This window comes from Bos grunniens, chromosome 11 (assembly GCF_055505025.1).
Source record: "Bos grunniens cultivar Pamir isolate PY7600 chromosome 11, Bosgru_T2T1.0, whole genome shotgun sequence".
Classification (NCBI taxonomy): domain Eukaryota; kingdom Metazoa; phylum Chordata; class Mammalia; order Artiodactyla; family Bovidae; genus Bos; species Bos grunniens.
In genome coordinates, this window is record NC_141175.1 from 29168477 (window position 1) to 29192081 (window position 23605).

The window sequence follows — 23605 nt, forward strand, 5'->3', positions numbered from 1 at the left end:
TTTATTTCATACAATGTTATTCACACATTTTTCATTTTCTAATTTATACATAATATACAAAGAAGTGAAGATAACATTATTTCATACGAACCAATAAGAGCCAGGACTTAGACAAACTGGTCCAGAAACAATTCATATCAAAAGACAACCAAGAGTAAAGCCTAAGTGGTTCTGCCCAATTAAGTTTATTCTAAAATGTCATTTTCAGATTATACCAAAACCTCATGCCAATTTATTAAAAGGTGGAATCAGAGAGGTGGGCATCAAAAATGGCAGACCAAAATTTCTAGAGTAATAGATATTTTTCTATGATAAGCCCTAAAATACTGGGAAGACTGGGCTGTTAATGAGACACACAAGAACATCAGGAATCCAAGACAATGGTCCAGTTTCCCAATGTGCTGTTCTCTAGGACTTGCTAAATCTGCAGAAATAATTTGTCTGTGTGAACAGAAGATAAAGGAAAACCAGGAATTTAACTGTGCAAATCCAGGAAAGTCACCACCAATCTCCAACAAGGACAACTTTGATCCTGAAACCATGAGCTGATACTGGGAACAAAAGTTCAGCCCAGGGCCAAGACATTCTGAGGCTGGCAAAACAAAGCGGGAAGGGCGGCAGGGAGCAGCCCTGTATGGAGGGGAAAAAAGCTCTGTCACTATGGCTGGGACATGCTGATGAACAAGTGTGACTGTGAGAAGGGACAGTGAACAAGTGGTTAAATTTAATGGCCTCAACAAGGAATGTTGGGTTAGAAAACTAGAATAACTCAACATCAAACATGAAAAACTATGCCTGGCACCCCAAACTTCATGCTGTTATTCTTAGGTTCATGATATGAACAGCTATGTGAAAAACCTTTATGTTCACTATTGTGCTCAGAAGACTGGTATTCTTCTGCAGACTTCCAATAAAAAAAATCCCTTACATATTCAATTGAAAGAGATAGCATAGTTCATTAGTTTTTAGCACTAAACATAAGTGGGTCAACATAAAAGTTTTATACAAAATACTGACTTCAACAAAATACAAAGCACTTTCTTTATCTTTCAGAAACTGAATATACAAAGCAAGTTTTTTCCAAAATATTTTCATAGGCAAAGGATTAAAAACGATTTTAATTATACACATATGGTCACAATTTTGCCTTAAAAAGATTGTTGGGAAATGTACATAAGGCCGCTTGTAAATGTACATCATGTTACTGTTATGTCTTATGTCCAGAGAAAAAATGTTATCATACAGATTTGCTATTACTTGGGAGTAGGCTATTCAAAAATACAGTACTCTTCTGTACAAAGAAAAAAAGTCACATCACATTTAATAAGATGGAAAAAGCATTGGCCTCCATGGTCATCAAATACCTCAGTCCAATACTTTCTATTATGCACAATACCCTGACTTCTTGAAAGTGACCCAAATCCTAGCATGTCCATATTAACAGAGTCAACAACTATGTTATAAAACAAAATGTTTTCCACAATAATAAAAAGAAAGCTGGTTCATACTTCTGAAACCATATAAAGATAAAAAATTTTAAAAAATCACTCTCAATTTGGAGAAATCAATTTACATTATACAACACTATATGCCAGGTCAGAGGGCAGGGACATAAATGTACACCAAAATGCAAATGTTTCCCAAAGAGATAAAACAAATTCCATTTACAGCATTGAGGTTTACAAATATACACCTGTACAACCAAAGAAAGCATCACTACCAAATTAGCAAGGCTTTTATAATAAACATTGAAACAAGATTTGCTTTCAAAGTGTAAACTTACATCTATTACTACACACACAATGCATATATTTATAGGAAGCAAAAAAAGCTATCTGAATATGTAATCATGCTTAAATGTTGAGCTATCAAATTCACTTTTCAGTGGCCCCTTTTCACCTCTATCAGGTTCCTACTTTCTGAATCTACTATGAAAAAGCAAAATAAAGCTCAACAATTTCTCAACATGTCCTTGTAATTCTATAAGCAAAACAATGTACAAATTTCCACTCTTTCTCATCGCAAACCAAACTGAAAAGTTAAAATGGAACTTAACTTTTCGTTTAGCATACTTAACTGGATGGAAGTGTCACCATGATTCTGTTTTTTCTACCTCTTATAACAATTACATATGTAAGTATATACAATACTTCTGTACATTGCCAGAGACATTTTAGGGCAGTATTTGTATTAAAACCATATCCACTGTAAATACTCTTAAGTTCTTTTCCTTTCAAATCACTTAATTCTTATCTTACTGAGTTTTTATTTGCATGATAGTTTGTGAATTACCAAAATACAACTTAACTTTCTTTTTAAAATACTAATTTATGCAGTTGATTGTTAATCTGTTATAAAAGGCTTCACACAAAGGACAAAAAAAAAATAAGGACTATATTTTTATATACATCTCTATAAACCTGTTGTGCTGTGGGGTCCGTAGACCTACCAGACTGCAAGCCAGTTTATTAAAAGAATACTGTACTTTTCCCTTTAAAAACTATTTTTGTGACTTTACAAGGTAAAAATTTACAAAATATGTGACAGCATTTTTTGATACAGTTACATCATATACAGGCATTCTGTGCTTTGCCCACAATTCAATCTGATAGGTCTCCACTCAGGGCTGAATATAATTTATTCACCACCCCCACCCCCAAATATACACAAGAACCTTAAAAAATTTACAAATGGATGAATAAAGTCAATAAATAGTTTTGCTTTAAAAAAAATTTGAAGATTCATAGTTGAGTTGTGTTTTGATAATTCACAAAAGAAACGTTCCTCTCACATGGTTACATTATCTTCTTTTTTTCCTTTACAGCATTCCATTTGGTGGTCCTCCAATAGGCCCTAGATCTGGGCTATTTTTCAAATAATATTTTTCCAACTTGGCCAGTATATGCTTCCCATATGTATATTTGCGTAAAGTAGAAATGTGAGGTCGAATCTGAAAAATAAATAATCTGCTTAGGAAATCTAAGTTATTTTAGTTTCTGATTCCTAAAAAAAAAACTGCCCCCAAATCTGGGTGATTTGGAAGAAATAACTGAAATTTAAAAATTCAAATCCAAAGAAAGTTGTTTGCAAAAGCAGTTCTGTTCCACTCAGTCTCTCCAAACTTCTACTCTCAAAATTGTCTAATGAACAAAACAAGCCACTATCCCCATAAACTATTACACATGCAAATAACAGAGAAACTCCAAACATAGCAGAGAAGTATCACTAATGAGCTAGTATATTCTTACAAAGTTTATGAGGGCAGAATTCTGTAACTCTAAGCAACTAGACAAAAATTCAATACAAAATGGAGCAAAGACATGAACAAGCAAGATGTGTTAGAGCTAATACGTTTAAGATATTCAATATCTCCCTAGTGGTTTTAAAAACACCTATGAGAAGAATCATATCATTATCTTTCCATCCAGACTGGAAAAGATTTTATAAGCAATAACTGGCATTGATGAGATAATGTAAACAGGTAAACATCAGACAGATATGCAAACTTGTACAAAATTTTTGGAAAGCAACTTGGCAAAATCTATAAAAATGTAACATGTTCACATACTTTGTGCCACCAATTTCCACATCTAGGAATTTACCTTACAAAAACATTTAATTATGCAAAGATGTATAAAACATTGCTAAGAACAGTTACTAAAAAATAAGTAATTGAAATGCCCTAAATATGAAATTGGTAAATAAATAATGCAGTTAAAAATAACACTGAAAAAACTGTTACAGGTATATATTCTTAAACAGAAATATTAAATTTTAAAAACAAAATCAAGAGGGCAAAAATACCACCAGTGTTCATTTTTAACAGTAAGTTTTCCTGTGGAAAGTAATGATTTCTTTGAGAATCATTAGACTGTAGAAAAAGATAGAGAGAAACCAGCTTAATTGATTAAGTAAATGGTAGGTAAATATGAGAAATGAATGTGATTTTATTGAGCTGATTACCTTAAGAACTTAACAAAAGAGTACAGTATACCTACATCTGCCAAAGCTTTTCCACTGATTTTAAACTTTTTCTGTAGTTCAGACATTCCGAGGAAGTTAAGAGTAGCCTAAACAAATTGAATCATCTATTTTAAGTGCTATAAATAGTATTACCTTGTGCATGATTATCTTTCTCTGAGCAGGTTCAGCCATATCAATCATCTTCTGAACGACATAATTGGCATACTGGTCCTTCATCATGGTGTATAAGGCACTGTGAGGACCATCATTCTGGCAGCAAACTTCGTCAATCAGTAAAGCTCTCTCAGCACGGGAGGCATGAGTAACACACTTTTCTACTACATTGCTTAAAAATTAAAGTACATAAACAGAAAATTATTTTGTCATTTTTTAACAGAAAACTTTCTCTGGCTTTTGAAAGAACTTGTTCAGTGCACTGGCAGGCAGAAGAGTCAAAATAGGATTCTCTTCTAATTCTCCAGTTACTTCTAAAACAGAAATTAATATCATGGAAGAATCCATATGGGACATCCCCAAGTTTAATGGCAGGCCTCTTAAAATGATAACTAAATAATAATTAAACTATCGGGACTTCCCTGGCAGTCCAGTGGTTAAGACCCCAAGTTTCCAATGTAGGGGGCCATGTGGTATGGCCAAACAAAAACAAATCAAAGACCCATAATTCAAGGAGGGGGGATGGGGGGTGAAACTAGGTCATTAATAAGGTCTGAGGCTTTCATGAGCATGAACTAAATAAATTAAATGTGCAATTATCCACACATCTTGGGAAGAAATAATTTTCCAAACACAGATTTAAAAAATGGAATATATGTGGGCAAACCAATTTGTCATGCAGATTCTTTGAGAACAAAAGCAACACTCTAGATGTACCTTTTGCCTCTACTAAAAAAAATTAGAGAGATTGTATTCCAATGTTACAGTCTATATGCATTTCTGTGCTTAAAAAGCCAGAGTGTTAAAAGACCTTTCCCTTGGAATGAGAAAATAATGCAATACCTGGCAAATTTGTGTTGACTCAAGGCTAAGACCTTTCCTCGGATTTCAGAAACAATTTTGCTCTTGTCTTCAGGTCGACCATGTTCCAGTACATGCTGAATAACGTAATTGCCATACTGATCCTGAGTGCAGACATTTAAAAATTGATTTCCTTAAAGTCATTCGTTAGGAATAACGGTAATTCTTAAAAAAGATGTTTATTATTTTTCTAAAAATCCAATAGTACAATCAAGAGAATACGAAAGGCTTTTGTTTCATTGTGTGTTAACTCTATAATGTGTTAACAATAAATTATATTTCCTTTAAAAAATCAGAACCATTTGCAGAAGTATATAAACGTTTCAAATTTTAGGGATTTTATACCTGTACTAACTGCTCCGTATGTTGGTGGAGTTCTTCTAAGATAGGTAAGGTCTGCTCTGCAGTGCAATGCTCCAGAATGCGCTGGATTACTCTGCAGCCATAAGGATGAGTTGAAAGTACAAATACCTTAAAACAATTAGAAGAAATAAACTTCCAATCTGTGACATTTTTGGAAAGACGGGTTTACACAGGTTTTTGATAACATGTTGAGTTAATTTAACATACAAGAACAGGTAATTTACATTTAATACATCAACTGCCACGTTGGCAAAGACCGGGAAACAGGGTATGCACTTTAGGAGCTAACAGATATTTTGATCAAAAGGAACCTAATCAGAAGAAGGAAGGCATGTAATAATGACAAAGAATGGATTGTGGGGTAGTGGTAGTGCACACTGTAATCAGACACTATTAATTATTATGTATTAGTTACTAATTTATATTTATTTTTCTGTCTTTTATTATACAATCTTAAGTCTTCTTCTCTCCTTCCCCCTCTCCCAGGAAGTTTGGAAAACACTGTCGGGCTTACAACACTAACAGCAGTTATCTTTATTTCTTAGAGTAATATAATTAAACTCATCTACATTTTTCAGCTGCAAAAATGAAGCTATCTATTGACTCACACTCTATGAAAGAGGCAGAAATTAACACACATTCAGCATTTATTTCCTTGTATGAAAGTACTAGGTATTATCCTGTGATTTATAAAAAAAAATGTGTTAAATTCTAAGTAGATGACAAAAGTCAATCTTACTTGTCCTTTGAAAGCATCAATGATGAACTGTAGTGACTGTGGCTGAACACATTCAATACACTTTTGTACAACATGGTTTCCATTTTGATCTTTCACACATTTGAGTACATGACCATCGAGCTCCTTTACCATTTCACTCTGCAAAAGAGAAGACATTTAAATTACCTTACCAAACAACATAAAAGAAGATGGGAACAAAAGTATATTCAAAAATTTGCTTCCAATTTTTTATATATCAAAGTTTAAAATTCCTGAAAGTGTTAATAAGCAGAAGCCACTGAAGGTGAGAATTACTAAAATATTTTGGATTATAATGTAAATGATATTTGCTAAAATATAACCTGCTGCTGCTGCTGTAACCTAGTGATACTCAATTTGCTATATTTAAACTGTCTTCACTGTTTGTATCTTCCACTCATCTTTCTCAGCTGACAACTAATATAATGATATCAGAATTCTATACTTTTCTCTACTAAGCATACCCCTTCCCCCCAGTAATCATCATCATCATTTTTTTGGCTGTGCTGTGCAGCATTCAGGATCTTAGTTCCTCAACCAGGGACAAACCTGTGCCCCCTGCAGTGGGAAGTGTGGCGTCCTAACCACTAACTGCCAGGGAATTCCCCCAAGTAGTTATTACTGATGGGTATTTGAGATTATCAAGCACACAGAAAACGGTAAGGAGCTGAATGAGCCCTGAAGAGCCGTGTAATTTTCATGTAATACATCAATTATGAAAAATTATTATTGAGCACTTTTATTCTTCTTTTTAATAATCTTACAGTAAAGAACTTGATTCAGGGAATTTCCTGGTGGTCCAGTTTTTAGGACTCTTCTGCTGCTGGGGGCCCAGGCTCTCCCTAGTGGGGAACTAAGACCCTTCAAGCTACACAATTTGGGGGAGGGGGGTGGGGAGGCAGTGGTGGTGCATGCACACGAATGGGTGGGCACAGGACCAGCCACAACTTGATTCAATATTTTCCTTTAACATTTTATAACTTCTTCAGGGACAGATTCTCAGGAGATTTTAGATCTTTGCTCATTTAATGGGCAAAGATGACATTTTTCCATTTATATTTGCTTAATAAGCTTAGACGGTAAAGCGTCTGCCTGCAATGCGGGCATAAATACAGTGAGTGAAGAAAACAATTAGTTCTTAAAAGGTATTGCTAATTAGTAAGTTTAGAAAGAGATTGACTTTGACTCTCAAGCTACACACATACAATAAATTCCAGAATTAAAAACAATAATATATACGTATGTAATCACAGCAGTGAATATCTGTGAGAAAATAACATTCCTCTTGAAATCCCGAGCTTTAGAGTCACTGAAGTTGTGTCATAATGGAGAAAGATCAGTAGTTTGTATAGATACTTAGAGCTTCTCTGCTCTTAACTCTCAGACTGATAAAGATATTTTGGAAACAGTTTCAGAGCTTTCTGAGATGCTCTTCCCAGGTTATAATCCTCAAGCTTGCCTTGAATAAAATTCCATGGATGGAGAAGCCTGGTGGGCTACAGTTCAGGGGTTGCAAAGAGTCAGACATGACTGAGCAACTTCACTTGCACTCTTCAAAAATAAGGTTAAACTTACTTACAGTGCATTTTCTTTTAACTATTTTTCCCATAAAATTCTAAGACTTCATTAACACACATCTTAACCCTTGGGGAAAAAAATGTAAGTAACTGCACAATAATCTGTGTGTGTACCTAATCAGTGTAATAGGAAATAGGATTATGAAGAAATGGAGTACATCTAGTGTAAAGGTATTCTTTTTTTTTTCTTTTAACATGCCGCATGGCAAGTGAGTTTTTAGTTACCCGGCACTGAACTCCTGTCCCCTGCAGTGGAAGCACAGAGTCCTAAACACTGAGCCACCAGGGAATTTCCAGTATTTATGTTTAAAATTTCTCTCACCCAAAAAAGTCTCAGTTGTATTCTGACAGAGGAATCCTTGAACTCAAGATATTACACAAATGTTGTTTTAAGAGGACTAAGTTACAAAAGCAACTGTACTAAAGAATCCAAACAGGAGGGAATTCTCTGGCAGTCCAGAGGTTAGGACTCTGCACTCTCACTGCCGGGGGCTTCGGTTTGATCCCTTGCTGCTGCTGCTAAGCCGCTTAAGTCGTGTCTGACTCTGTACAACCCCATAGACAGCAGCCCACCAGGCTCCCCCGTCCCTGGGATTCTCCAGGCAAGAACACTGGAGCGGGTTGCCATTTCCTTCTCCAATGCGTGAAAGTGAAAAGTGAAAGTGAAGTCGTTCAGCTGTGTCCCACTCTTAGTGACCCCATGGACTGCAGCCTACCAGGCTCCTCCATCCATGGGATTTTCCAGGCAAGAGTACTGGAGTGGATCCCTTGCTGGGGACCTACAATCCTGCAAACCATGCAGAGCGGACCAAAAAAAAAAAAAAATCCAAACATGAACTGGTTCATCTAAAGCTTACTCCCAATGCTTTATATTTTCAAATTAAAGAGACATAAAATATAATTTTTTAAAGAATACAAAAATTTTGTCTTAACTTACAATTACCTGCTGGTCAGACGAAATAGACTCTAATGCTTTCTGAATAACACGGCAGCCATACATCTGCAATGCTAAGGGTAGAACATGACCTCGAATACGAGTAGCTAGGGCTAATTTTTGATCCAAACTCCCAAACTGATAGAAAAAAAAAGATTTTATTATTACTTTGTTAACTTGAATAACTCACTGTTTTCCGTCTATTGAATCTATTTTTAAATATTACATTTGGCAAGTAGGTACAGAGAAAGCATTTAGGTATTAAACTTCTCATTTAGTGTAAAGGCCATACACTTAAAAAATAAATATATACCATGAAATATAACATTTTAACCATAAAATACAACATTTTGACTTCAGTGGTATTGACTATATTCTCACCATTTGCAATAGTCATCACAATTTGATTCCAAATTTTTTCCATTACCTCAAACACAAACACTATACTCATTAAACAATAACCCCACTCTTTCCCCTACCAGTCTACTAGTAGAATAGGAAGCCCTAGTCAACTTTATGTCTCTATGAATTTGTCTATTCTAGGTATTTCACATAAATGGAACCTTATAATGTTTGTCCTTCTGTACCTGGCTTATTTCACTCAGTTTCATCCATGAGTAAGCATGTATGAAATGCTTCATTCCTTCTTATGGCTGAGCAATATTCTACTGTGTATATATATATACCACATTTTGTTTATACATTCATCTGTCGGGCATTTTTGTCTGTTTGCATGTTCAGGCTACCGTAAATAATGCTGAAATGAACACTAGTTCACTGAAGTGCTTGTTTTCAATACTTTTGGGTATATACCTAGAATGGAATTGCTAGGCTATATCATAATTTTATGTTTTGTTTTTTAAGGAACCTGCCAAACTGTTTTCCACAGTGGCTGCACCATTTTACATTCCCATTGACAATGTATGAGAGTTCTAATTTCTCTACATCTTCACCAACATTTATTGTTCTCTATATTTTAAAATACAGCCATCCTAGTAGATATAAAAGGAGCTAGCGATGGTTTTGATTTGCGTCTCCCTAATGACTAAGGGTGTTGAACTTTTTTCATGTGCACATTTGAGTATCTTTCTAGGAGAAATGTCTGTTCAAGTCCTTTGTCCCTTTTTTAAACTGAGCTGTCTTTTTGTTGTTGAGTTTCATACATTCTGGATATAGAATCTGTACATATTTTCTCCCAAGTATATATTTTTATATGAAAATAAAATTTATATGAAGAATAAACTTTCAGAGCTTTTCTAAGCATTGAGCATGAACAAACATGAATGCATGCTTACCTCAAAAAATTTCTGTATGACATAGTTGCCAAAAACATCTGTCATTAATTGATAGGCTGCTTGTAGAATTTCATTAAAAACCATCTGTCGCTCAGCTGGAGTAGCTCTCTCTAGCTTTTGCTGTATGAATCTATGTGGGAAACATTTTAATGTCATGACAGTATATTAATAATAAGCTCCTGCAAAATCCGTGTCTGAATTGAATATAACACACCCCAACATATATCCACATAAAGTCATTTCCAGAAACAGTATTAATACATCCTATACATTTAAAATAAAAAGAACAAAAGTTATGAAGCATATCTTTGTTAACACCTTAATTTAAAACTTCTAGTCAGACTGGCAAAAATCTGGACATATGGATGTTTAATGTGTAAGTTAGTTCTGGCTGTATTGTAATCAATAAAAAAACTAAAAAGATATTACTGGTTATTCATTATTAATAATTAATTATATTATTACTAAGATATCTCAAACTTAGCAAATGTGTTAGAATTTGAATACTATTTTCTTTTCTGTGTATTATCTTGAGAACACTAATTTGCATGTACTTCAAGTATTATAGTACACACAAATCCTGTTTAATGTAAAGGAACACAAAGCATTTAACTTTGTTTTAAACATTTTTTTAGACAAGTATACACATCAGGGACACAAGTCCATAAATGTAATTCAGAGCACTATTTTCAAAAGGAAGTTTAAAGAAATTAAATGTATTCAGTCAATATAATAAAAATAATTCAACAAAAGAGCATTACTATTTAATTACTATAGAAAACTGAAGAACCATAAAAAATAAATATCTGTATTTTTATAGTTTATCCTCATAAGAGAGAAAAATCCATATTGGATATTTATTTTTTAAACAATTCCAATTTTTATACAGGTTAAATAATCTTGGTCAAGAAAAATCTTGGCTCTTTCAAAGCAAAAATGCAGTGGTAAGTACCATAAATCATAATCACCTACCTAGAACCATGCTGGTCTTGAGAAAACTCAACTATGTGTCCAATCAAGTCTCTAAGTTGAAGGTTTGGGAAGCGGTTGTTTCTGAAATCTTCTAATAATCTACTTCGGCCAGAAGGCATAATATCAGACCTATTATACCGAAGCCGAGAAGGAGGAAAGAGCTGGCTGCTGGAGCTAAATAGACTGGAAGTGCCTGAAGCACTTCGGTATTTTGCTTCTGCTCCAGGTGCTGCAGAGATATATCGACCACTACCATTTGTCAGTCCTCCTACAACAAAGCAACTATGGTCAGCAAATATTTTCTACAAATTCATTCCTCAAATAAGTCACTTAAACTAAAAAGGCAGTCAATAAAGAAATATTCATCCTACTAATTCCTATATGGTATAACATAAAATTAAAGTTGAAGGGGAACTCTCACACATTTACTTAATGTGTGTGACTATAATATATGGGGGAAAAAAGAAACTAGAAAAAATGAAAAAAAGAAAAAAAACCAACCCTGTATTTGTTCTTGGCAGTTTAGTTTAAAAACATCTAACATCATACACAAAACCTATATTTGTTTTTGGAAGCTTAATTTAAAACATAATTACAACTAATGTCATACATAGTAGTATCAATACCAGAATATTGAAACCACTAACAAAATTTTCAGTTATATTAACAAACAAGTTACAAATAGCTATAGCCAACTCAGATTTCAAGTCACTAAAAATAAAGGCTGATTGAAATTTATCCACAATGTTAATGGAATACCAACAACTAAATCTACTTTTTTGGAATATATAAAAATTCATTAAGTCATATACACTTGTATGTAAAGAAAAATGATTTCTCAGTTAACCTAATTAAACTTCAAACTTCAAAAACCCACAACATAATAAAACTAAATCACAAGCTAATTATTAAAATTTTTAACTTAAACACTCTCCATAAACCACTATTGTTTTACAGACGAAAAACAGGAGCAGTAAACATATTTATTATTTCTATAGTTTTAACGTCGGTCATTTAAAACAAATGAATAAAAAACCTCTTTAACTTATATCCCATTCCAAAGAATACTAAAGGGCAGTTGATAAAAACAAAAATAAATAGAAGCAGGTAACTGTTCTTATGACAAATAAACACTTAAAAGTACTTGACAGTGTCCTTTTAAAAAAGAAAAATGTATAGAAAATTGGAAAATGCATACTTAGTAGTACAGATAAACAAAATTCACTGTCAGCTTTATACTACTGCGATTTACTTCAATTTAGAGTAGTGTTGTATGTACAATCCAGGCCAGAGTACAGATGGTGCCAAGGACACACTGTCAGTGCAAAGTTATAGAAAGGCATTGAAGGCCAAAAAGATTTACAGGGATAAGGAGCAGTAAAAGAGTTATAATCCTGGAGAGTGAACTGGGTTAGAAAATTCCTCTTTAACTTTCAGTTCCCACTATTCTAGTTTTATTTTTCTTCATTAAATTTCCCATCATCCAGGATATTATACACATTCATTACGTATTTGAATCCTCAGCCCCATTTCCAATGTCAAGTGCCACAGGGCTATATTCACCTACATGCTAGATACCTCATGCCTAAAACAGCATCTGACGCATGGTGAGTACACACATATTTGTAAATATTTAATGTAGTATCAACTGCCTATGGTCTAGTTCTATAATACCTTAGAAGTGTGTAATTTTATACACCAAAGTCATTAACATCAAATTCTCAGGTTCATTCCAGTTCTACCATAAATTTGTGCTCATATATAAAAACTCTAAAAAGTAAAAATTCAGTGTTAATACTGTCACGATCTTTTCACTATTATTAATCCTTCTAGTTTCCTATTTTAATCTGTTTATAGAACTATCAGTTGTTCACAGCAATAACTGATCCTTAGCCCATTTGAGTCTAACAATTCTTTAACCTTTTCATAGAGAAGGGGTACTCTGCTTATCATTCCAATTTGTTTTTATAAATAATGATTATGTCTTCCCATTCAAGGACTACTGTGATGATGTCATTTTATACTAAAATCCTACAGCATCCTGCTAGAGTACCTGCTCTACATTCTTCAGCTTACTTTTCAAACCTGTATTCCAGACCTATTTTTCACATGCATTTCCTAACAGTACCCTAATGTTCAATTCTCTCCTTCTTACTCATACACACTTATCCCAGAAAATGATAATTTTATTTAGTACCTTCCAAGTAGCCCTATCAATATCCAACACAAATTCCTCCCGTGTCTAGATATTTCTTGATTATATTCTACCAGCTCCTAATACATCAAACTCCTGATGTACTCTTCGACAACATAAAATGTCCAATAATGCCAAACTGCTTTGAGATTTAAAAATCTTGGAATTTCAGTTCTAGAAGACTAATTATAACTAGCATTTTCATATATAAAGTTGAAAAATTAATTTCACAAAGGGTCAAGCTGCCTTTGTTTCCTTACAAAGTAATTAAATATAAGCATTTAAACTCAATTTAAAATATATGTTTAAACATTTAAAATGTGGTTCCTTTTAGGGAATTCCCTGCTGATCCAGTGGTTAGGATTCCACACTTTCACTGCCAAGGGCCAGGGTTCAATCCCTGATCAGGGAACTAAGATCCCATAAGCCACGCAACCAAAAAAATAAATAAAAGTAAAAATAAAGATGGGGCAGGGGAGAGTTAAACACTGAAAGCATATCATCGAAAACATAATATGAAATTTAGGGACATTTTACAAAATTGGCCTATATCTTTAAAAAATGTCGAGATCATAAAAGGCTGAGAAACAGTTCAAGATTAAGTTTTCAGGACACACATACATACCCTGATATGTTTATGAGTAAGGGACATTGTGTCTGCAACTTCCTTTCCAAAATATCAGGGGAAAAAATGGGTGAGAAGGGACCCGTAATGCAGAGGGGGATAGAGTAAAGGGAAAGAACAATAAAGCAAATTCACTTAATATTTGGAAAACCTGGGATAAACTAGATTTTTAAAAAATTGTTAATGACTTTAAGTCTGAAATCATTTCAAAATTATTAAAAAAGCAAACAAACTGGTCATTTATATTCATACCCCTGCTGCTGCTCCTGTTTGGTTACTAAGTCATGTCCAATTCTTTTGCAACATGATGGACTGTAGCCTGCCAGGCTCCTCTGTCCATGGGATTTAAATCCCAGGCAAGCATACTGGAATGGGTTGCCATTTCCTTCTCCAGGGGATCTTCCCGACCTAGGGACTGAACTCAAGTCTCCTGCTGTGTAGGTGGATTCTTTACCACTGAACCATTTGGGAAAGCCCACCATACTATTGCTACTGGTCATCTAAAAGCAGATGTGTTCTCCACCAAATACTCCCTACAATTTATCACTGATCTCACCCCTAACATTTATGACTCCTTAATCACTAGCTTAATAAAACATATGGGACACAGAGAGCTGTGCTATTAGTTTCACAGATAAAGTCACTATGGTCCAAAAGTGATGTGACATGTAGCTAGTCAGCCAGGACTCTTAGGTCAGAGGTTATCACCCAGCTGTATGCTGCCCCTTATATGCTATTTACACAGGTATCTATCAAGCTCATTCATGACAACTGAATGAAGGCAAACACCTAATAACTATACTAGCAGAAGTAATATAAGTTTTCATTAATTTCCTTGAGAAGTCCATTGTTTTAAAATCCTTCCCTATTAAATATCAGACATCAAAAAGATCTTAAGATACTGACAAAAATACAGAGGAGAGAAATATACAACAACTGAAACCACAAGAAAATAAATCTCATTTTCCACCTCCCTAGGATCTGAGAAGGCAGCTCCTGAACCTATTATTTTTTTCTGTTTTTTAAAAAGCATAGATTCTCCAATCTTTCCCAGTAGATAGTTTTTATTTCAAAAAAGAAAAAAGGTCTACTTCAAGATTACTCTGATAGAAGTTTGGAGGCTAATGGATTAGAATCAAGATAAATTAAGGTTTCATTTTGGATTCAGGCTGTCAACTATTAATTTTGGGGGAAAAAAAAAAAAGCTAATCCAACTAGAATCGAGTTTAAAAGGGTACAACTACATACAGGCTTACTAGGCAGAGTCTGTTTCAGAAGGTAAGGCTCTGGAAAGCTCAAGAAGGATAAGATGATAATGAGAGATGACTAGTTAGTTGGAATACGTAAACAATAAAGAATACATAGCTGGAAAAAGTCTAAAATGAGGATGTCTATTTCACTTTAAGGTATTACTTTTAATTACTTCTAACCCATAGCCGATGCACTTAGTACTTTACTAGACTTCAGCAGGAAAAACACTTTAGAGCAGAGCTTCTCAATATGCACATAAATCACTTCAGGATATTGGCTACACACTTCTAATAATACACATCAGTTAGACCTTTATCCTGTGTTCTGGTATACTATCTTAAACAGGTTTTCTATGTTCAATATAATCAGCTTTTTCACCTACTTTAGAAAGCCCATTTAATGATTTCATATTCAGAGTTGATATTACACACTAGATCCTAAGGATGCATGACATGGAGTATTATTTTGTTGAAAAATAAAAAGGCAGCTATCTGTGAGCCCCATTCAAACTGGATCTGCACATTAATATAGAGTTATTATTGTCCTGTACACAGTAACTCCTTTAGAGAGGTAGTAAACTCTTGTTGAGCATTCTTAACTGGACACTGAGAAAGTAGACTCTACATAAAACACTATATCATATTGAACTGTATTTGCCAGAGTTTGTCCTTTTGTTTTAAGCAACTTCAGTTCAGTTCGTTCATTTAAGTTGCTCAGTTGTGTCCGAGTCTTTGCAACCCCATGAATCGCAGCAGGCCAGGCCTCCCTGTCCATCACCAACTCCCGGAGTTCACTCAGACTCACGTCCATCGAGGCGGTGATGCCATCCAGTCATCTCATCCTCTTTCGTCCCCTTCTCCTCCTGCCCCAATCGCTCCCAGCATCAGGGTCTTTTCCAATGAGTCAACTCTTCGCATGAGGTGGCCAAAGTACTAGAGTTTCAGCTTTAGCATCATTCCTTCCAAAGAAATTCCAAGGCTGATCTCCTTCAGAATGGACTGGTTGGATCTCCTTGAAGTCCAAGGGACTCTCGAGAGTCTTCTCCAACACCACAGTTCAAAAGCATCAATTCGTAGGCACTCAGCTTTCTTCACAGTCCAACTCTCACATCCATACATAACCACTGGAAAAACCATAGCCTTGACTAGACAGACCTTGTTGGCAACGTAATGCCTCTGCTTTTTAATATGCCATCTAGGTTGGTCATTGGAGAAGGCAATGGCACCCCACTCCAGTAACTTTTGCCTGGAAAATCCCATGGACGGAGGAGCCCGGTAGGCTGCAGTCCATGGGGTGGCTAAGAGTCGGACACGACTGAGTGACTTCACTTTCACTTTTCACTTTCATGCACTGGAGAGGGAAATGGCAACCCACTCCAGTGTCCTTGCCTGGAGAGTCCCAGGGAAGGGGGAGCCTGGTGGGCTGCCATCTCTGGGGTCGCACAGAGTCAGACATGACTGAAGCGACTTAGCAGCAGCAGCAGCAGGTTGGTCATAACTTTCCTTCCAAGGAGCAACCGTCTTTTAATTTCATGGCTACAATCACCATCTGCAGTGATTTTGGAGCCCCCCCAAATAAAGTGTGACACTGTTTCCACTGTTTCCCCATCTATTTCCCATGAAGTGATGTGACCAGATGCCATGATCTAAGTTTTCTGAATGCTGAGCTTTAAGCCAACTTTTGCACTCTCCTCTTTCACTTTTATCAAGAGGCTTTTTAGTGCCTCTTCACTTTCTGCCATAAGGGTGGTGTCATCTGCATATCTGAGGTTATTGATATTTCTCCTGGTAATCTTGATTCCAGCTTGTGCTTCTTCCAGCCCAGCGTTTCTCATGATGTACAATGCATATAAGTTAAATAAGCAGGGTGACAATATACAGCCTTGACGAGTTCGTTTTCCTATTTGGAACTAGTTGGTCTGTTGTTCCATGCCCAGTTCTAACTGTTGCTTCTGACCTGCATACAAATTTCTCAAGAGGCAGATCAGGTGGTCTGGTATTCCCATCTCTTTCAGAATTTCCCACAGTTTATTGTGATTCACACAGTCAAAGGCTTTGGCATAGTCAAAAAAGCAGAAATACATGTTTTTTCTTGAACTCTCTTGCTTTTTCCATGATCCAGCGGATGTTGACAATTTGATCTCTGGTTCCTCTGCCTTTTATAAAACCAGCTTGAACATCTGGAAGTTCACGGTTCACATATTGCTGAAGCCTGGCTTGGAGAACTTTGAGCACTACTTTACTAGTGTGTGAGATGAGTGTGACTGGGTTGTAGTTTGAGCATTCTTTGGCATTGCCTTTCTTTTGGGATTGGAATGAAAGCTGACCTTTTCCAATCCTGTGGCCACTGCTGAGTTTTCCAAATTTGCTGGCATACTGAGTGCAGCATTTTCACAGCATCATCTTTCAGGATTTGAAATAGCTCAACTGGAATGCCATCACCTCCACTAGCTTTGTTCGTAGTGATGCTTTCTAAGGCCCACTTGACTTCACATTCCAGGATCTCTGGCTCTAGATGAGTGATCACACTATTGTGATTATCTTGGTTGTGAAGATCTTTTTTGTACACTTTTTCTCTGTATCCTTGCCACCTCTTCTTAATATCTTCTGCTTCTGTTAGGTCCATACCATTTCTGTCCTTTATCCAGCCCATCTTTGCATGAAATGTCCCTTTGGTATCTGATTTTCTTGAAGAGATCTCTAGTCTTTCCCATTCTGTTGTTTTCCTCTATGTCTTTGCATTGATCGCTGAGGAAGGCTTTCTTATCTCTCCTTGCTATTCTTTGGAGTTCTACATTCAAATGGGAATATCTTTTCTTTTCTCCTTTGTTTTTGGCTTCTCTTCTTTTCACAGCTATTTGTAAGGCCTCCCCAGACAGCCATTTTGCTTTTTTGCATTTCTTTTCCATGCGGATGGTCTCAACCCCTGTCTCCTGTACAATGTCACGAACCTCTGTCTATAGTTCATCAGGCACTCTATCAGATCTAGTCCTTTAAATCTATTTCTCACTTCCACTGTATAATCATAAGGGATTTGATTTAGGTCATACCTGAATGGTCTAGTGGTTTTCCCTACTTTCTTCAATTTAAGTCTGAATTTGGCAATAAGGAGTTCATGATCTGAGCCACAGTCAGCTCCTGGTCTTGTTTTTTGCTGACTGTATAGAGCTTCTCCATCTTTGGCTGCAAAGAATATAATCAGTCTGATTTCGGTGTTGACCATCTGGTGATGTCCATGTGTAGTCTTCTCTTGTGTTGTTGGAAGAGGGTGTTTGCTATGACCAGTGCGTTCTCTTGGCAAAACTCTATTAGCCTTTGCCCTGCTTCATTCCGTATTCCAAGGCCAAATTTGCCTGTTACCCAGGTGTTTCTTGACTTCTTACTTTTGCATTCCGGTGCCCTATAATGAAAAGGACATCTTTTTTGGGTGTTAATTCTAAAAGGTCTTGTAGGTCTTCAAAGAACCATTCAACTTCAGCTTCTTCAGCATTACTGGTTGGGGCACAGACTTGGATTACTGTGATACTGAATGGTTTGCCTTGGAAACAAACGAACAGAGATCATTCTGTCATTTTTGAGATTGAATTCAAGTACTGCATTTCGGACTCTTTTGTTGACCACGATGGCTACTCCATTTCTTCTAAGGGATTCCTGCCCACAGTAGTAGATAAAGTGGTCATCTGAGTTTAATTCACTCATTCCAGTCCATTTTAGTTCGCTGATTCCTAGAATGTCAAAACTCACTCTTGCCATCTCCTGTTTGACCATTTCCAATTTGCCTAGATTCATGGACCTGACATTTCAGGTTCCTATGCGATACTGCTCTTTACAGCATTGGCCCTTGCTTCTATCACCAGTCCCATGCACAACTGGGTATTGATTTTGCTTTGGCTCCATCCCTTCACTCTTTCTGGAGTTATTTCTCCACTGATCTCCTGTAGCATATTGGGTACCTACCAACCTGGGGAGATCCCCTTTCAGTATTCTATCATTTTGCCTTTCATACTGTTCATGGGGTTCTCAAGGCAAGAATACTGAAGTGGTTTGCCATTCCCTTCTCCAGTGGACCACATTCTGTTAGACCTCTCCACCATGACCTGCCTGTCTTGGATGGCCCCACACAGCATGGCTTAGTTTCACTGAGTTAGACAAGGCTGTGGTCCGTGTGATTAGATTGACTAGTTTTCTGTGATTATGGTTTCAGTCTGTCTGCCCTCTGATGCCTCTCACAACACCTACCATCTTGCTGGAGTTTCTCTTACCTTGGACGTGGGGTATCTCTTCACGGCTGCTCCAGCAAAGTGCAGCTGCTTTAAGCAACTTCGTTGCAGTAATTTGCAGCCTCAGAACAAAAATATATGTTATCCTAACAACTCTCCAAGACAAACATATTGTGTCCATTTTACTTATGAAACAATAGGCTTAGAGAAGCTAAATCCTTATTCCAGGATGCACAGCTAATAATTCGACTGAGTTTTTTAAAACTACATTTGAATAATTCACTTAAAGCTTTCAGTTATATTCTGCTAGAAACTATTATAATTTTTATACTTACATATAAAGATTATATTCTGCTACAAACATAAATAAACTATTGTATCTGAATAATTCACTTAAAGCTTTCAGTAATATTCTGCCTCATGAAGAATGTTTAATGCCATATACCGTTCATAAATCTGGGATATGTTTGAGGTTACATGGGGAAATAAACCATGCAAATTTTTTAACTATGAAAATTTAACTAAATATTTGCCATATAAAGAGAATTTTTACTGGGGAAAAAAAATCAAGGCTTCAATGAGTTTAAAACCAACATAATTCTAGTTGAAAGTATAATCTTCCACATCATCCTAACAGACTACCTAACATAAAAGGAAAAAAGCATAACTGTTAAGTGTACTACCTTAAATGTATACATTTTATGACAATAAGTATACAAACAATATAAGGAACAACTATAAACCAAAATAAGTATCTGCTGCTTCCATTTCTACTACCTGTAATTTTTTTCTAATAGCAACTAAGTACCTTTTAGCATCTAGTGCTTCAAACTTTTTAAAAATACAAAGAGGGAGACCATCTTCACAGAAGATAATAATCTATCTTCACTCATCAAAGAGCATTTAAACAGCCTGTTTTAAACTATGCAGTTCATACTAGTGTTATTTCTCATTCCTATCTCTACTCAACTTGCCAATATCCATTATTACATCAAAAAGCCCTGTATGATTTCAAGACCGCCTGAGTCTTACATCTTTAGTGAAAACTAAATTATCTCTGTGATTACTGAACATGAGGACACTCTAAAAACCTACCCCTACCCCAACAAAACACACACATGCAAAAATAAGAATTCACAACCGTCATAAAGCTTTTCCAAGTGCAGTATTCTACAGAGTATGATCTTGAAACACTCCTCAGACAATACAGTACAGTCAAATAATGCTTTAATGTAGAAATGTAGGATGTTAAAATAATTTTTTAAACAAGAAAGTAGCTAGTATTCAAATAAATTTATCTATAAAACAGAAAGAAACAAAGCCACTCAAATTAAATTACTCATTTTGTTGAGATCAGGATACAGCTGACCCTTGACCAACACAGAGGCTGGAAGCATTGACCCCACCATAAACATATGTATAAATTCTGACTTTCCTCAAACTTAATTACTAATAGTCAGACTGCTGTTGACCAGAAGCCTTAACAGTAACATAAAGAGCTGACAGACACATGTACACAAGTATATTTTTTACTGTTTGGTGGTCGCTAAGTTGTGTCTGACTCTTTGGGACTCCATGGACTGCAGCATGCTAGGCTACCCTGTTCTTCACTATCTCCCTGAGTTGGCTCAAACTCATGTCCATTGAGTCAGTGATGCCATCCAACCATCTCATCCTCCGTCGCCTGTTTCTCCTCTTGCCCTCAATCTTTCGCAGCATCAGGGTCTTTTCCAATAAGCTGGCTCTCCACATCAGGTGGCTAAAGTATTGGAGCTTCAGCTTCAGTCCTTCCAATGAATATTCCATTGAATATTCTGATTTCCTTTAGGATTGACTGGTTTGACTTCCTGGCTGTCCAAGGGACTCTCAAAGAGTCTTTTGCAGCACCACACCTCAAAGGAATCTCTTTGGTGGTCAACCTTATTTACAGTCCAACTCTTGCATCTGTACATGCAAGAAAAACTATAGCTTTGACAACAAACCTTTGTCAGCCAAGTGATGACTCTGCTTTTTAAGTACACTGTCTAGGTTTGTCATAGCTTTTCTTCCAAGGAGCAAAAGCCCTTTAATTTCATGGCTGCAGTCACCATCTGCAGTGATTTTGGAGCACAAGAAAATAAACTCTGCCACTGCTTCAACTTTTTCCCTATCTATTTATTTGTATGAAGTAATGGGGCCAGATGCCATGATCTTAGTTTTCTGAATGCTGAGTTTTAAGCCAGCTTTTTCACTCTCCTCTTTCACTTTTATCAAGAAGCTCTTCAGTTCCTCTTCACTTTCTGCCCTAAGGGCGGTATCATCTGCATATCTGAGGATACTGATATTTCTCCACGCAGTCTTGATTCCAGCTTGTGCTTCATCCTGGTCAGCATTTCGCATGATGTACTCTGCATATAAGTTAAATAAACGGGGTGACAGTATACAGCCTTTCCCAATTTGGAACTAGTCTGTTATTCCATGTCTGGTTCTAACTGTTGCTTCTTGAACTGCATAAACATTTCTCTGGAGGCAGGTAAGGTGGTCTGGTTTTCCCATCTCTTGAAGAATTTTCCACAGTTTATTGTGATCCACACAGTCAAAGGCTTTGGTGCAGTCAATAAAGGAGAAGTATATTTTTTCTGGAACTGTCTCGCTTTTTTGATGATACAATGGATGTTGACAATTTGATCTCTGGTTCCTCTGCTTTTTCTAAATCCAGCTTGAACATCTGGAAGTTCACGGTTCATGTACTGCTGAAGCCTGGCTTGGAGAATTCTGAGCATTACTTTGCTAGCGTGTGAGATGAGTGCAATTGTGTGGTAGTTTGAGCATTCTTTGGCATTGCCTTTTTTGGGGACTGGAATGGAAACTGACCTTTTCCAGTCCTGTGGCTACTGCTGAGTTTTCCAAATTTGCTGGCATACTGAGTGCAGCACTTTCACAACATCATCTTTTAGGATTTGAACAGAAACAATCCATGTATAAGCAGACCTGAGCAGCTCAAACCTGTGTTTTTCAAGGGTCAACTGTACTCTTCAAAGCTGTGGAGCATGGTCTTAACTTTCTTATTTCTAATTTATTGGAGAGCAAATAAAATCCCAAACAACTCTAATATAATCTAGTCTGTGGTTAACTTGGTACAAAAAAACCCATAAAGGAAAGATAATAATTCTAAGGGAGAGGATCACTACGTTAAATAAAATAAGTAAGTCAACAGCATTATAATCATTATACTGCAATCACTGGTTTACTTGTCTGTATTTACCACAAAAAAAGTCAAATTTGATGATGGTGGGCAGAATGTTTTCTTCACCAGTGTCTCTAAAGTCAAGTACAGTATGCCATGTAGGTATTTGACACTGGTTGAATAAGTTTATTAAGTGAATTAAGTAAAATAAATTAGGTAAAAATTTTGATCAGACCTCAAAATTCTTAAATGGAGGCCAGAAACAAAACAAAAACAACAAAACTACACATAAAAGAGAAACATAAAATAGGTATTAGTTTCAGTATAATAAACTTATTACTATTCTATTAATTAAAATAGCATCTGATCAGTTTAAATTTAAAAATCAGTAATAAAATATATTAAGAGATCCTTGAAGTAAAAACTATTTAATTGAGATTAAAAGTCAATTGCAAGCAAGTAAAAAATGCCAATATACTGACATTCAAAGTCACTTTCACCACCAACTCATAATAGGCTAAGTTATATTTTACCACAATTTTATAAGAAGTTTACAAACATTCTAAACTCAGGGAATAGGAAAAGATCCTTTATTTAGTCAGAGAAGTAGTAGACAGAAATAAAAGCATTCTTCAAGGAGCAGTGTCATATCTTGGAATAAACCAGATAGACCTGGGCTCAAAATTTTTGTTCCTTACTAACTTGACAACTACTCTTTGCGACCCCATGGACTTGTAGCCTAACCAGGTTCCTCCGTCCATGGGATTTTCCAGGCAAGAATACTGGAGTGGGTTGCCATTTCCTTCTCCAGGAGATCTTCCCGACCCAGGGACTGAACCCAGGTCCCCCACATTGCAGGCAGAGCCTACAATCTGAGCCACCAGGGAAGATCCCTTGACAACTACAAGCAAGTTATTTGAGCGCTTTGAGAATGAAGTTTTATTTGTGTGTGTAGTATGAAAGAGAAGTCAAAGTTAATCTCTCCCTGTCTGGATACTAAAGTGCTCCAGTTCAACTTAACTGAAAAGACTATCCTTCCCAAACACACTAGAATGGCACCATGGCCACAAATCAGGTAACCAAACAAGCAGGTCTATTTCTGGGTCCTTGATTTCACCAATCTGTTTTCTCTACCCTTGTGCCAATACCACAATTTTAGTTACTGTAGTTTTAATAAGTTTGATATCCAGCAAATTTATTAAATTTTAAATTTGTTCTTGAAGACTGTCTTGATTAATCTTGGCTCTATTTTTC

The 23605-nt window shown here is 36.0% G+C and overlaps 1 protein-coding gene across 34 annotated transcripts in view; it reads right to left on the minus strand.

Moving 5' to 3' along the window:
• PUM2 (pumilio RNA binding family member 2) overlaps positions 1-23605 on the minus strand; it is a 116321-nt gene continuing 92716 nt past the window's right edge. For 18 of the 34 annotated variants that reach the window (XM_086325667.1, XM_086325650.1, XM_086325658.1 and 15 more), the window contains 8 exons: positions 10897-11164; positions 9925-10054; positions 8633-8767; positions 6101-6238; positions 5344-5469; positions 4981-5102; positions 4117-4309; positions 1-2950 (listed from right to left, as the gene is read on the minus strand). In XM_086325667.1, the coding sequence (XP_086181793.1) occupies positions 2819-2950; positions 4117-4309; positions 4981-5102; positions 5344-5469; positions 6101-6238; positions 8633-8767; positions 9925-10054; positions 10897-11164 (1244 nt within the window). In that variant the 3' untranslated portion in view covers positions 1-2818. The remainder of the gene's footprint in view (positions 2951-4116; positions 4310-4980; positions 5103-5343; positions 5470-6100; positions 6239-8632; positions 8768-9924; positions 10055-10896; positions 11165-23605) is intronic. The other 16 variants (XM_086325669.1, XM_086325655.1, XM_086325676.1 and 13 more) reach the window with 1 other exon arrangement.